Source organism: Cynocephalus volans, chromosome 14 (assembly GCF_027409185.1).
Source record: "Cynocephalus volans isolate mCynVol1 chromosome 14, mCynVol1.pri, whole genome shotgun sequence".
NCBI lineage: Eukaryota > Metazoa > Chordata > Mammalia > Dermoptera > Cynocephalidae > Cynocephalus > Cynocephalus volans.
In genome coordinates, this window is record NC_084473.1 from 11,385,793 (window position 1) to 11,401,170 (window position 15,378).

The 15,378-nt window shown below is 48.0% G+C and overlaps 1 protein-coding gene across 1 annotated transcript; it reads left to right on the plus strand.

Moving 5' to 3' along the window:
* Positions 1 to 1,601: 1,601 nt before the first annotated feature.
* Positions 1,602 to 14,704, plus strand: SLC66A3 (solute carrier family 66 member 3). The gene is made up of 7 exons (XM_063078806.1): positions 1,602 to 1,744; positions 4,575 to 4,657; positions 4,751 to 4,820; positions 6,613 to 6,670; positions 9,946 to 10,066; positions 11,810 to 11,851; positions 13,766 to 14,704. Exons 1-7 carry the CDS (start codon positions 1,602 to 1,604, stop codon positions 13,855 to 13,857), a joined length of 609 nt encoding a protein of 202 aa, XP_062934876.1. The 3' UTR covers positions 13,858 to 14,704.
* The last annotated feature ends 674 nt before the right edge of the window (positions 14,705 to 15,378 follow it).

Genomic DNA, 15,378 nt, shown 5'->3' on the forward strand with positions numbered 1-15,378 from the left:
AAAGGCAGTGCCCACAGCTCCCAAAAATGTTTTGCTAGTTTGCACCTGGTGGGGAACTACCATTATTGAGCGTCTACTATGTGCCTTTCTGTAACATTCCGTGGTGGGGATCGTTTTCCCTGTTGAAAATAAAGAAACTGAGATACAGGAAAGTTAAATGTTTGTCCAAGACCATGTAGCATGTGAGGGCCAATGCTGGGAGGACAGCTAAGGTCTGCTTGACACCAAAGTCGCCCACATCCTGGTCTCCATGCAAAGCAGCCAGTGCAGGGAGGTGTCTAGGAGCCAGGTAAAAATCCTTCTCCTACAACCCTGACTCATCCAGCTGATCCCCAGAGCAGGCAGCATCAGGGGCTTCTGTCCTTGGCCAGGGTCAGTGTTTATTCCACGCAAGAGAAGACACATTACCTAGGTGGCCCTGGGGGCAATAACACCTCACAAAGATCCCTCTTGCTGCCAGACCCCAGCCACCCACTACAATAAATGGAATCTAAGGCGGAGGCAGAGAGAAGGGAGGAAGGGGAGCCACCGCCATGTGGCAGGACCAGGAACTTCCAACCAGGAGGCACTCAACAGATTCTAGATGTTTCTACAGTTGTCACCGCTGCTGTTGAGAAGCCTTTGGCGCTTGTAAGAAAGCTCCTTATTTCTCTGTTTTATTTTTCTTAAGAGCCCCAGTTGTCCACTGTTTAGCAGTCTAGCGAGGGCAAGGGCAAGCACATTTAGCCTGGGGAGGGAGGGTCTCAGCGTCTTCTCGTTTTTTTCCATGGCAGTGGGTGAGGGCTGGGGAAGCTGGAGGGGAGGGTGGGGCTGGAGAGGCGCAGCGGCGGGAGAATGCGCCCTTCCCTTCCCCTCGTTTTGTGGCTCAGAGGCCACACCCAAGTGTCCTTCTTTTACCAATGGCATCGATTCCACCTCCTCACAGGAAGTTTCACTCTGAAGTGCGAGGCTGCTGTGGTGTCTGGGTCTAGGGCCCACGTCCCCGGGAAGGAGGCCTTCCCTCCGGAGCCGGAGAGGCCCACGTGGCTCTGGAAAGGAACTCGGGAGGTCCTGGAGCCTCTGCAGGCTGCCTCCCCACCTGCGACACACAAGAAGTCGGCTCGCTGGCGTCGTGAAAAGTCTTAGTCTCTAAAATGAGGAGTCAGGAAAACAAACACAAACACTGGGGGGAGGGAAAAATCCCAACAGAAAGGCCCGTCCCCGCGAGGGGTGCCCGTGGGATAGCGGACCGTCAGAGTATCTCCCAGCTGCCCATGACCGCGCGGGTGGGCTCAGCACGGAAGAGCGAAGCGGCGCATGCGCAGCGGGCAGGGTGGAGGGGAAGGGGCGGGGCGCCGCGGCTCGGGTGGGCTCAGAGAGGAAGAGCGAACGGCGCGTGCGCAGCGGGAAGTGCGGGGCGGGGCAAATGGCGATGAGGGGCGGGGCGCCCCGGCACGGGGGCGGGGCAAGAAGCGGGGTGGGGAGAAGAGTCGGGCGGGGGCGGGGCGGGGCGGGGCAAGGAGCCGGGCAGGGCGGGGGCGGGCCAGGCCCTCCTACAGGGAAGGCGGAAGGAGTGGCTAGGTCCCAACGGTGCGGCCGGGTCCCCGCGCCCCGCGGGCACCATGGAGGCAGCGCTTCTGTGGTTCTGCAACTGGACCACGCTGGGCGTGTGCGCCGCGCTCAAGCTGCCGCAGATCTCGGCCGTGCTGGCGGCGCGCAGCGCGCGGGGCATCAGCCTCTCGAGCCTGCTGCTGGAGCTGGCGGGGTAAGGTCGGGGCGGCGGGCAACCGCCTTCCTCCTCGCCCCCGCGGCCGGGGTGGAGCCGGGTCTAACTCAGTAGGGCGGGGACGGTCCCCGAGCTCCCGCGCTGCCGCCGGCGGCTGAGAATCCACCGGGATCCCTGGGGATGGGGGCCCTTCCCAGGGCTGCTCAACACCCTCGTGAGCGCACCAAGCCCCGCACGGTACGAGCGGACGACGCGCGCCCATTTTACAGATGAGAAAACGGAGACTCGTCGGAAGCAGCACTTGGCCCGTTAGGGACGAAACCTGCGGGCCTTGAGCAAGGCACCTGCACCGCGAGCCTTTCCCACATACGTGGCCCTTAAATCCACCCCGCACCATCACCCTCTTTCTCCAGCCTCGGTTTCCTCACTTGTAAGACTGTGAGCTCTAAGGGCCCCCCTGGCATTATAATGTTCATATCTGGGGGGATTCAGACCATGGCACGATCTTTGGAGGGAGAGGTGGAGGAGACGTGAGTCGACTCCCGCAGGGGGCCGGGGTTGGACAGGCAGGAGGCGCGGAGGCTGCTGCGGGAGCGGGTGTGGCCTGCGACACTCCAGTGGGTGCGCCGACTCAGTAGCTAAAGACGTAACGTGAACAGCAGAGTTGTGACATTTTTTGGCTGGGAAGACTGGGATTGGTGGGAAAACACGTACCAGAAACTGGCGGCCTCGCCCCTGGCCAGGCGGGTCCCCTACTTTGCTCACCCGCTGTCACCCAGCGGCTCTGAGGGTGGTCCTCCCGTGAGCCCAGCTTTGCGGGCCTTCCTGCTCCGCCTCCTGGGCCCTCCTGGGTTCTGGCCTCAGCTCTGCGGCTCTGGCGCCTCCAGGAGCACGATGCCGAGCTGCCAGCCCCTGCTCGGGAACCTTCTGTGGACCTGCACTGGGGGCCTCGGTGCGAGGGCGGGGCGTCTGGCTGGGGCCACCTGTGCTCCCCTTCCCGGGTTAGGCTGTTGGAGCTTTGGCCTCTTGGTCAGATTCCTTTGGAAGAGTGGTGGATTCAAATCCCGGCGCCCCCTTTACTGTCCTCCCTGTGCCTGTAGGTGTGAGTGGTCTTTGTGTAATCTCCAGCACGTGTGTTAAGGTGGAAAACTCAAGTGACTCCAAAGAGCAGGCAGGGAGTGGAAACCACCTGCCGGCCTGGTGTCAGATGACTGTCTGGCCTGATGTTATTATAGTGAGCATTTTAGCTAGTACTTTTTTTTTTCTATTTTTAATTGAAAGAGACATTAAAAAGGAAAGGAAAGGCCCTACTGCCCCCACCCTCCCAGGCTGCAGGAGCTTTGAGGAGTTTGGGTCCCACTGAAAGCACTGCAGCAGGACAGCCACCTGGGAGAAGAGGACAAAACATGGGGGGTGACGGCACCACCTGGATTGCTGTCAGGAAATCCAGCTCTTCCTTGTCTCTGAGTTCTGATAAGGCCTTGGCTTCTTTGGGCCTTAGTTTCCGCAAGTGGCCTGTAAGGTGTGGAGGCCAGGGTGGATGACTCCTGAAGGCAAGCACAGCTCAGACAGTCCAGATCCTCAGGCCTGTCCTGTGGGTCTCTGGCTGCACTGGGGGAGACCAATGCACACAGACCCCATGGCCTTTGTTCTCGCACATTCCTTCAGCGTGGCCTGCAGGGCAGCTTGCTGTGGCCCAGTTCCCCTGTAGGCTGAGTGCTGCAGAGGGGGGTGGGATGCAGCTGCCCGGCCCCCACGCCTCCTCCCACACCTCTGTTCTCACTCACAGGTGCACAGAGAGGGGCTGCTCAGGAGGCCAGGCGGGAGGAGAGTCTACACTGAGGGGCAGATCCAGCGCAGAGGCACCTGTCTGTCCTTGAACCTGGGAGATGGCCCCCCGCAAAGCCCCTAGAGAGCCCATGAGCAGTCAGGCTGAGGGGACGCTGCCGGTCTTGCAGAGGCCTGGCCACAGGAGGCCCATATGCCCAGGGTGACACTGGGCTCTGGCCTCCCATCCTGGGACCCCCTCTTACTCGGCCCCCAGCGAGGCCGAGACTTGTACATGGAAAGAAGCAGGGTCCGGGGCACGAGCTCCCTGGGCTGCTGTCCGCCTGTCAACACTTTTCCCTGCGCCTTCCCAGCTGAGGAAACAAGAGCCCTGGGGGGAAGCAGGGCGCCTGGTGGGTTGAAGTCCCAGGGCTCGGGTTCCCCTTCCTGCCTGCCCCTGGGGGTCTGAGCACACACCAGCTGCGTGATGGGACAGAGCGGGGGTTCAGGTCCTGAGGGAGGAGACTGGGCTGGCTGTGAGCCAGGAAGGCAGGAAGCTGGGCCTTTTCTCCCCAGAAAGGTGGGGTCCTGGGGTCTGCAGCCCTCCACCCCAGCCTCTCACAAAGCTAGAATTTTCTTAGAAGAATTAAAGCTTGTCCTTCATCTTTCCCCCGCTGCCCTCTCGGGGGTGGCGCCTGTGGGTGGCCTTCTCTTTAGCACACGGGCTCCTCAGCTCCCGCCAGCCTTCGGAAGCCCTGTCCCAGACCCAGCACCCAGGGGTGAGCCCCAGCCCCCTCGGACCCCAGCCTTGGAGACAGGCAGGGCTGGGTCCAGAAGGACCCATCTCTTGTCATCCTGGTCAGCCGTGTGCCCTCCTGTGTAAATGACCACCTTAAGGGACTTGATAGAGATCAGTGCCCAGCAATTACGGGCAGCTCCAAAAATCGTTCCGATTATTAAATCGACACTCTGTGCGTTTCGTTCTAAATCTTGCCCTCTGACACTTGGAGCTCCACACCACCGGTGCCAGGACACAGCAAAGGAACCTGCGTTCCCGGGTGCTGGACAGCCAAGCAGTCACACGTGTACCCTCCGTCCCCAGGTTCCTGGCGTTTCTCCGGTACCAGTGTTACTGCGAGTACCCGCTGCTGACCTACCTGGAATACCCCATCCTCATCGCGCAAGGTAACGCCCTTGCCCCTCCAGCAGGCCTGTCCTCCCAGCAGGCCTGCCCTCCGTCCGCCCTCCTCCTGCTCACTCCGAGCCGTTCTCTTTCAGACCTCCTCCTCCTCCTCTGCATCTTCCATTTTAACGGGAACGTGAAGCAGGCTGCACCGTACATCGCTGTGTATCCTTCCAGCATCTGAGAATCAGGAGTGGGATTCGGGCTGTGACCTGCTAATAGTATGCATTATCAAGCAGGGCCATTTACTAGATATATAATTTTGGTTAAACTACAAAAGAATCCCAGATGCATCCCAGAGATGCCCTTGGTAGGATCCCTGACAGTGGCCTCCCCCCACTCCCCCCAGCAGGGCGCCCCAGGTTTTGCTAACAGGCTCATTAGCATCTCACTGGGAGATCTGGGGGACACGCTGAACTACAGAATCAACCCCTGCAAAGAGCAACAGTGTCCAACTTTATTCGTTTATCTGACACATTTATTCCTTCCCTGATATGTCCCCAAAGTATTTAAGGACTAAGAAGAATATCGGGCATGGAGCACCGTGCCCCTCACGCCCCTGGTTGACTAGCTTGCTCACTCCTGTTGGCAGGTGGTGGGGACTCACCATGGCTGGTTCACACTGCACATCCTGCTCCTAGTCAGCGCCTGGGAGCCTCGTCATCACAAACATGCCCCCACACGGTGGCATCTTCCTGAATGAGGGCGAGGCTTTCTTCCAACTCTCTTTGTAGAGAGTCCCTAAGAGGCCAGGAAAGCCTTTTGAAGTGCAATGGCTGTCAGCTGACCCTGCCATGTCTGTGACATGGCCTGAGTTGTTTATTCCTACAGCCTCTTCAGGGTGGAGGAAGAACAAGGGAGGGACCCGCCAGCCCATGGCCTGTGTGGCCTGTCTGCCCTGAGCACGGGCTGTGAAGGTGTGGGTGTGGGGTGGTGGGAAGTGCCTGGCATGGAGTCAGACCGGACATGTCCCCTGCCACCACCTGGGTGGCCTAGCATGTACCTTAAACTCTCTAAGCTGCAGTTCCCCCATCTGTGAAATGGGATACTACTACTTATCTTTTAGGGTTGTTATAAGAACTAGATGTACCAGGATCACAGACATGCTGGGTAAATGACAGGGTCATCGTTTGTGTTTTACTAGAAGGGAGGTTCTGCAGCCATGTCTGCACTATAGTCTTATAATTTACTGTATTTATTTAATTAATGTCATCAGTTAAAATGACAGCAATCTCTTACTATGTGCTCTTAGGCATTTAGGAGGTAGATAGGACAAGGAATGTAAGTCTGTTTTACAGATAAGCAAACCAAGATCAAGAGATGGAAAGAGACTTGCCCAAGGGCAACCTGGAGCCTCCTGGCGTCCCCTCCCTGCCCTGGCCATTGGCTCTCTGGTGCTGGCTTAACAGCTCTAGCTGGGCTCTCCGTTCTTGCAGCATCACTGAGCTCAATGCAAATGCCAGAATGCAAATCAAATGTCATTCTTCCTGTGCTTTGTCTACACCCAGCTGTATCATTTTTGCAGTGGAGTTAGGGAGAAATGGGGAAATTGGTAAACAAAAGTTCATGTCACTCCAATTTTACAGAACAATGCTACTTTATCATGTTGGACCTCTCTTTTGAATGCTTACCTTTTGACAATAAATTGGACCAGGTGTCTGCATGGTCAGGAATTAAGTGGGCAGTTAAAACCTTTAAGAATGTTCCTAGGAAATAGTGTTTGAACACAGGTGTCTTTGAATTTTTCCTCCCTAATCTGATTTTGTTCTTTGAAGTCTGGGCAGGTATGGACTTGAAACCTGTTTTGTTTTTTCCAAATCTGACCGGTTCTAGCAGAGCAGTCTGGGTTCGACACGTGGCTTCTCTGGGTAGCTCTCTGTGGTCTTGGTTTGTTGGTGTGAGACAGGAGGGGGGGAGCTGCCGCCACCCACTGATGGCCCCCTTAGCACTTGGTAAGATTTGTGTCTTCCTGGTTCATCCTCGGCCTGCAGAAGTGGATCATAGACCTGGCCATGGTGAGTACTGCCCCTTGAAAAGGGGCGAAGCAGCCACTCTCTTCTCTCCTCTCCATGCCACCTGTCGTGGAAAGAACTTTCTAGATCAAATGTTGAACCTGCAGATTTTTCAGCTGTGCTAAGGGGTAATGGGATGAATGTACAGTGCTATTAAAAGACATTCTATTAAAAGACATTATTCTTATTCAAATGTGTAGTGGTCACCAGCTGCCCCCAAAATAAACAAGTAAATAGATGTGTGGCAAAATTTTTCTTTCTTTTTGGGGGGCCATAGAGAATCGGGTTGGAGAGGTAGCTCACAGTCGCAGAGTGAACTGAGCATGGGTTAATAATTACATATTGGCCAGAAACTCATTAGTTTTCTGACTTTGCCCCCCAAACATTTTTATCCCTCCTTGGAAAAGGGCTTACTCTTTCTTTCCTTGGCTCAGGGCCAGAAATTTCCATGAGATTCTGATAATGGGTCAGGATGCACTTGACCACAGATTTTCTCTGACAGAAGTGAACGTTTCCCTCCAACTGGAAAGGGAGGAGGGGAACTAATTGGTGGTCACAGGTCACTGCCTGCCACACCCAAACTCATGAGTTTTACCCTCCTCCACCCCATCTTCTCTGTGACCCTTTCTTGGAAAGTGGACTCGATTCTCTGTGTTACGTTTCAGCCTTATGACTTTTGGAGAACAAATAAGTAGGGTTGCCATATTAACAATGAATTTTTTTGTAGTATAAGTAGGTGCAAAATATTGCACGGGACATACTTATACTAAAAAATTACCTGTTGTTGATTTGAAATTCAAATTTTACTGGGTGTCCTGTGTTTTTCTTTGATAAGTCTGGCAACCTGACAAACGAGGATGTTTGGGATCTCAGCATCTGCTACTGCGCTCATGGGGTGGCTGTTTGGAGGTGATTAAGTTGTCAAAGAGCAGCTGTCAGCCTTCACCCCCAAGAAACATCGTTCTGGGAATGTGGCATAGGCTCATCAGGAATCTGGTCCAAAGGTCAAAGGCTGCAGTTTGGGGTGCTGCTACTGTGTCTAGTCAGCGGTGTGTCCTAACCATACAGCGATGACACCGTATTCATAAGATACAATCTGCAGTCCTTCCTCCATCAGGCACGGGCTGAGTACCAGGCTCTGTGCTCTGGCTGTCCAGGATCCCCCCTTCACTGACGCAATAAGTATTCACCCTGGCAGGCCCCAGGGCCTGGGGGTCAAGGTAGCCGGATCTGAGGGTTGTGGAGCTGCAATGCAGGAACATGAACAGGGGCTTCAGAGATCACACGTTCCAGAAAAACCCTAGGATCCCATAGGGGAGAGAGTGCCGTTTGAAGTAGTGAAAAATCTTAAGTTTTAGGATGTGTATAGTTTTACTGCTAATCAAATCATTTCCACAGAAGTACTAAGCTCTGCTCTCATGGGTATGTTGATAACTCCCATACCCATCGTTTATTCACAAAAAGATGATTAAAGTACTTAAAAATAATCTCCATGACAGTTTAAGCCTGTGTGTAAGCAGACGTCCAGGTCTTGGTTATGGCCCTAACCAAAACCACTTCATTATCTCAAGGACAGCTCTTCTGAAAGATGAATCTGGTAGAACATCTAGCAGCACTTGTCATCACGAGGTCCTGTGCCCTGATGTGTGCCAAAGCCACTTCTCCCCCACACTCCCCCATTCCTGCCCAGCTCCCCCCAGCCCACACTGAGCCCACACCCAGGCTGGCTCTCAAATGCGAGGCCTCCCCTGCAGCCCTTCCCTGCTCCGTCCAGGCCCCCAGAGAGCACAGAGCCTCCCTCCATGCCATTGGAGTCCTGCTCCAGTGTGACCTGTCTTTGTCTCTCCATGGGCTGACCCCAGGCCCTTGCTCCACTCCTCTGCCTGGGAGTACTTTCTTCTCCATCATTCCTCCTTGTCCAAGTAACCCCTTCTTTCCCCCCAAGTTCTCCCATGTGCACCTTCATCATCCCATTTGCCAAACTGCATGATTATTAAGGATTTATTCATTCAACAGGGATTTCTTGAGGGCTGGCCCGGGGCCAGCTCTCTTCCAGGTGCTGGGGACCCAGCAGAAAACAGAGCAAGTGTCCCCCTCACAGAGCTTTCCCTCTCCTGGGGACAGAAAATAAACACGCTGCTCTCGTCAGGGCCATCAGCAACTCATTCATGCTAGAGCCAGCTACTAGCATTTGATGCCATAGACAAAGATTCCTCCTGGAATCGCTTTGTTCACTGGGCCTCTGGGCACCTCACTCCCCAGCGTCCCTTCCACCTGATCCTTTCTGGTGTCTTTGCCGGTTCCTCATCTCCCTGCCTTCTTTAACAGAGGTGGCCCCAGGCGTCCAGCACACACTGCTTATATCCAGCCACCACATCCTCAGCTTCACCTGTCTAATCAGCATCTCCAACATCACATGTACAAAGCTGAGTTTCTGATCTCCTGCCCTACTCCTCTTCCAGAAAACGTGCTCCTCCTGCAGCTTTCTCTGCATTAATGCAACTGTTCTTCCACTTGCCATAAACACTGGAGCTTGGACTCAGCCATGCCTTCGTTTTCTCACATCCCACTGCCAGTACCTCAGCAAATCCTGTTAGTTTTACCTTCAAAGTATATCCAGAACGTGAGCACTTCTCACCTCTTCTGTTTCTGCCACCCTGGTACACACGTGGGTGACTGCAGTAGCCTCCTCACTGGTCTCCTGTCTTTCACCTGCCTCCAGTTGGTCTGTATGTAACCCAGCAGCTGGAGTTTCAGCTGCTGCAGAGTTGTAACGGTGGGCCCGGGCCCAGCTCAGGGTGGAGGTGCTGTGCAGAGCTGCAGGCTAATTTGTAGCAGAGGACCCAAGTGCACCACTACGTGGACTCCTTGCTAGAATAGCTAGAAATTTAGGGCTGATGAACCACAGTTTTCTGTTGTGAGTGTCAGTTCAAAACAGCATGGTTTTCCGCAGAGTCTGAAACAATATTATCTATCTACCTACTTTGTATTGGTAGATGTGGATAGATAAGCTTTTGTAGCCATGCAGTGATTCTTTTTTACTCCTAGCTTCAAACTAGCTATAGCTCATTAGTTACCCACTGGACAGTGGAATTCGTGGGTTATAAATAAGCATCTCAGTGTTGCATTCTTTTTCACCAAAGTTAGGTTTCGACCCTGTACAAATTGGTTATTACTTGAACTGAAAATTTGTCTTCAAAAATGCTTTGGGTATCCGGTGTTCTTTTGCTTTTTTAACAAGTAGACTCCTGACTTTCTCACGTTTTATCTGCAAACAGAATTTATGTACTTTCATCAGTGCGGCTAGTAAGTTTGTGCAGCTGCAGCATCTGTGGAAGACGAGGGACTCAGGAGCTGTTAGCGCACTGACCTGGAGCCTCTCTTCATACACCTGTGCGAGTAAGAACAAGACGCAAGTGGAGGGGTGGCCTTTGTCAGCACCAGGGGTCCACCTGAAGTGTATTAACTTGGTGTTGAAGTGTTATGGTCCCTTGAGCTTTAATACTTCGCAAATAAGTATTCAGAAAGAATCTCCTAAGCATATCCATATTTACAAGACTGATTCAGTACAGACTCCTGTCCATTTTTTGCCAGACCCATATTCCAGTTGACAAAAAAAGGTGAAAGCACATTTCCCCGCCCCCCGCGCCAAAATCTGGCTTAATATTAAGTTCTCTCTTCTTTGAAAAGCATCAAGGGGCTGATTATATTGAATCCACTAATGTATTTTAAAAACTTGAATCTTTATGATGTAAAGGGGTTAAAAAGATGAAATGCATTTTTAGCATTTGTCCTAGTTTTCTTCCATTGGTTACTATATTCCAGTTCACCTTGGAGCCAGTTACTTCCATGTAGCATTTATTACAAGTTTTTTTCCCGCTATAGTCATCATGCTGTACAATAGATCTCTTGAATTTATTCCTCCTTTCTAAGTGAAACCAACATCTCCACTCCTCTCCGCCTCTCCATTCCAAGCCCCTAGTAACCACCGTTCTACTCTCTATTTCTATGAGTTCTACGTTTTTAGATCCCACATGTAAGTAAGATCACGCAGTATTTGTCTTTCTGTGCCTGGCTTATTTCATTTAACATAACTCCATGTTCATCCATGTTGTTGCAAATGACAGGATTTTCTTCTTTTTAAAGGCTGAATAGTATTCCACTGTGTATATACCACATTTTCTTTGTCCATTCACCCACCGATGGACACTTAGGTTGATTCCTATCTTAGCTATTGTGAGTAGTGCTGCAATGAACATGGGAGTGCAGATGTCTCTTCTACATACTTACTTCATTTCTTCCATTTAAATTGCTGATTTAATCAACAACTGTTTACCTGGTGTGTGAGTAAAGAATTGGGTTATCAAATTTGGCAACAAAAAAATCTTATAGGATTTGGTCTGTGCCCTTCAAGGACTTACAGTTTAGCTGGAAGATAAAACCCAAAAGCAACTATGTCAATGTATGCTAAATGCAAAATGTGTTAGGCAGAGGGAGAGCTTTCGATGGGTTGGTTTGAGTCAGGAAAGGCATGCCCCTTGAGTTGCAGACAGTAGTGTTCTCTAACTCCCAATTCAGTTGCTCACATATGGCAGTTTAAACTGTTACCCCAATTTCCTAAGTGTTTACCAAGTGAAGGGCTATGCCAAAAAAAAGAATTAAACAAAACAGTTCTAGTAAGACCCTTAGGAAAATCTTACCCTTTCTGGGCCTTGGTTTTCTTATTTATAAGATATGGGAGTAGAATTCAGTGATTTAAAAACACTTTTTAATTAGTAGGAACCTTTCCTTAAATGAAACTACCCAGCAGCTCAATACATAAAGGAGATTTCTTAAAGTTGCTTTTTGAGGGTGGGGACATGGGGGTTGGCACACAGAGGTAGTGGAAGGGGAGCTCAGCCTCTGCCGGCCTCCCTGAGCAGCACTGAAGAACCTTCTAGGAACTGCTTCTGCTCTTGTGAGCAGCTTCAAAACCACTGGGCTAGGATGCGTGGATGGTTTTTAGATGTTTATGAAATATTTTTTAGTTTTCTGTACTACTACCAAAATCTTTTAAGAAATTAGTATGTTAAAAGAGAAAAACATTAATTAGCTAATCAGCAAAATGAGAAGTTATTTATTACTGCAAATTTCCCTTTACAGCAAGAATAATAACAACTTTAATGACCACCAATGATTTTACAAGTAAGTAAAGTGTTTGTCTTCCTACTTTCTTTTTGAATTTTGTGTTATTTGTGCCTCCTTCATTTGGGAGGGTTTCATTATCTTATGGTTTAATAGATCAACTTGGCTCTATTGAATTATAGATTTGGAGGACAGCAACAATGTATTCCTAGTCTTCATCAGTCACCATTTTTATTAATCAGCATCTACTTGTAGTACAAGGGATAGAATATGCACAAGACAGTAGGTTCCTGTCTTTGTGGAGCTTCTACTTCAGCAGTGGAAATGGCCAGTGATCACATGAATAACTAGTGAATTATATTGTGAAATGTGTTTTGAAAAGAGTAGGGTAGGATGAGCACCAACGGAACCTGACCTAGTTTGAGGGCGCTGGGAAGATTAATTTAAAGACTGAGATCCTAAGGATGAATAGAGATTTAATCAGAGGAAAGGGTGGAGAAGGGGGAGGAAGAGACTTACAAGGAGCAGCATGTGTGAAGGCCATGAGCAAAGGGGATACGTTGCTCGTGACGCTGTCGGGCTGCAGGAGGGCATGGGGAGTGAGTTTAAGGAGCACAGGGAAGTGAGGCTGGCAGTGGCCAGAGTCCAGAGCCTGAGAGAAATGCCCATGGCAGTAGGAAGTCTCTGAAGGCATTTTCTTTTTTTTTTTAAAGCAGGGAGCAGCATAATCATTTGACTTCATGTTCTTGTTCTGTTTTCTTAAAAATAAAAAGCTGTGATATAGGAGAAAATACTTTGGTTAGCCAAAAAAGAAATTTAGTAGGGCCGGCCCGTGGCTCACTTGAGAGAGCCTGGTGCTGACAACACCAAGTTAAAGGTTAAGATCCCCTTACTGGTCATCTTTAAAAAAAAAAAAAAAAAATTGAGTAATTCCTTAGGCTGAGTTTTCAATTCTCAAATCAAGCATATGTTATAAATCTTTAGAAAATGATTAGAATAGATGGTGTCACCTAGTCTGTGAGGATTAGAAAATGTCCCCAGCACAAAGACGCTTTAATTAAGCTAATTATTATTTGAGAAATATTGCTTCAGAACAGACAGATGCATTTGTTAGTCCCTTCCCAGAGGCTGTACCTTTGGCTCATATACTTTTCATCAGCTCTGATTGTAGGATAAAAATGTTCAAAGTGTGAACTTTGATCAAGTAGGGAACAGGAAAGGAGACAGGCCTGGGTCTTCTCCACAGGATTTGGAATAATTATCAGCATGGAAAGGAGAGTCAAACAATAACTAAACAACAAAATAAACCTATACATTAAAAATTAAGTTTAAAAGAACAAGAATGTTCTAATTGTGATTTCTCATCTATGACAGCTGTTCCTGAAAGTGATCGGTATATCTGGAGATAACTTTTAAAAAATAGTTTAGCTAACGTCTTACATGTGTTTTACAATCACAAAGATATCTTAAATCTCATAAACATTATTTATCAGGAGAGTGTTCATGCCTTAAAGTGGAAGTTAAGTCACTGTTAAAGTTACATTTTTCTTTCTTTTTTGGTCACAACATTTTTATGGTTACTTCAATAAAAAATATGCTTTGACATTTGGGTCAGCTTTTCAGAATTATCTTAAGAGTGCAATGCATTGATAACACAGAATGTTCTGAGACACCAGCATCCTTGAAACTTAAAATGAGTAAAGTGACCTTAAAAAGTTATAAAGCCAGACCCAGGTTACTCTAACTTAAGTGTTTAAGGTAATAAGTTATTTATGACAGGAAGATCATTTCCCCAGAAATATTTGGAACCAAAAGTTGTTCAAAGTTCTCATGATCTATAGTGTAGTTAAGTTTCTTTTCCAGCGTAAGGGGTAAAGCTTTATTTAGGCTTCTACTTAGACTAGGAGGTGATTTTGCTCTATAATGGGAAAAGTTTTTAATACACACTTTTTCTTCCTTTTTGACTGATTTCAGTTCTTATACGATTTGTGATCATGCTGGCTTTAAATATATGGGTAACAGCTACAGTACTTCGCTACCGGAAGACCATTAAAAAGGCTGAGTGATGGATACATTATTCCTACCGACAAAGTGGATTTCAAAAAGACTGAACCAAAGGGGAATAAAAGCTATTGCTAAATCATGGTCTTTTATAAATTTAGTCAATCATTTCAGAAACTTTGAAGCCAAAGGTTTTTTTTTTTTTTTTCTTAAGACTCGAAAGAGCAACTTAAGTACTTGTTTAAAAATGCCAGTTTCCCTCCTCCTTTCCCCACTTCCATTAGGTTTTATACGGTAGGGCTCAACCATCTACAGTTTTGAGAAGGCTGGTGACTGATGGAAGTCATACAAGAAGCCCATTTTAAGGAGATCATTTTGACCATAACCTTGAAGTCATTAAGTTCTCTCTGAAGTGCTAACTACATTTCTCAGCTTTCAGAATCTTTTAATAAATCCTCTTTACAACAAAAAGTGAACATGAACAGAATGGGATTTACTCAAAATCAGGGTGAAATTGTAATAAATTACTAGGGTTCACTTTCTGAGACTAATGTTTAATTGTAACATAGATATAATAGGATGGTCTTGTTTTATGTCATAGTACAGTATAACACCTGCTTAGGCTATAGCAAGGATATCAAGGCAAGTATAAATGTAACTGGCTTGACTATGTATACCAAAACAGTCTTAACTTTGCACTGGGCCTTTAAGTAATTCCTAACAAAGGGTACTATTAGCTGCAATCTCTACTTATGATGAGGAAATCAGAACAAACTTCTGATTTAAGCATAATGCTGCCATTTTTTAAAGGGCCACACCTATACAATTACTGTTAGGAGATTTTGGTACAAAATACCAGGTTTTGTCTATTGAAAATATATGCAGTAAAGGGTGTTGCTAGGTTCTAGCTAATTCTTATGGATTTTATTCTCATGATAGGATAGAATAAACTTTTCCTTTATAAACTTTAACATTTAAGAACTCGCTTTCCTCTTCTAGTTGACTGGCATTATTCTGTTATATGCAGTAAATAAATGTTTATTAGAAAATATTCAGTTTCCCATGTAAAATAAACTTTCATACTTTGAACTCTGCTGAGTCTTAAAACTGTCAATCATTTTAATGTGACTAATTTTAAGTTATGTAAGGTACAGTTTTAAAATAAACTGTGGTTAATCCTTTTAGAACTGCTTGGGACCAACAGGAAGATAAACACGGTAACTAAAAACAAAAAAATCATTCATTCCTTAGTTGTTTAAATCACAGTTGTCATTTTAAAAAATATAATCCAAGTTGGGGCTGGCTGGTTAGTGCACAGCCTTATAACACCAAGGTCATGGGTTTGGATCCCCATACTGGCCAGCCACCAAAAACAACAAAATACAAACAAACAAAAAAATCCAAGTTAACCCCTCTCTTATGCATTTATAATCTAACTGTTAGTATAAATACAAATTATGTGATTTTTATTCCAACAAATATTCTATTTAGATATGCTTTATTAGTACATTATCACTGTTTAAAGCAACTCCTTTAGGAGCATGCTTAGGTGAAGAGTTGTTTCTCCCCTTTGGAAGGGAACAAAC

What these genes read in the sequence shown, in the direction of transcription:
- SLC66A3 (XM_063078806.1), top strand. Translation starts at nt 1,602, where the DNA reads ATGGAGGCAGCGCTTCTGTGGTTCTGCAACTGGACCACGCTGGGCGTG. An exon ending in CTGCTGCTGGAGCTGGCGGG is followed by an intron (nt 1,745 to 4,574) that starts GTAAGGTCGGGG and finishes CTCCGTCCCCAG; the next exon opens with GTTCCTGGCGTTTCTCCGGT. An exon ending in CTCTTCATACACCTGTGCGA is followed by an intron (nt 10,067 to 11,809) that starts GTAAGAACAAGA and finishes TTCCCTTTACAG; the next exon opens with CAAGAATAATAACAACTTTA.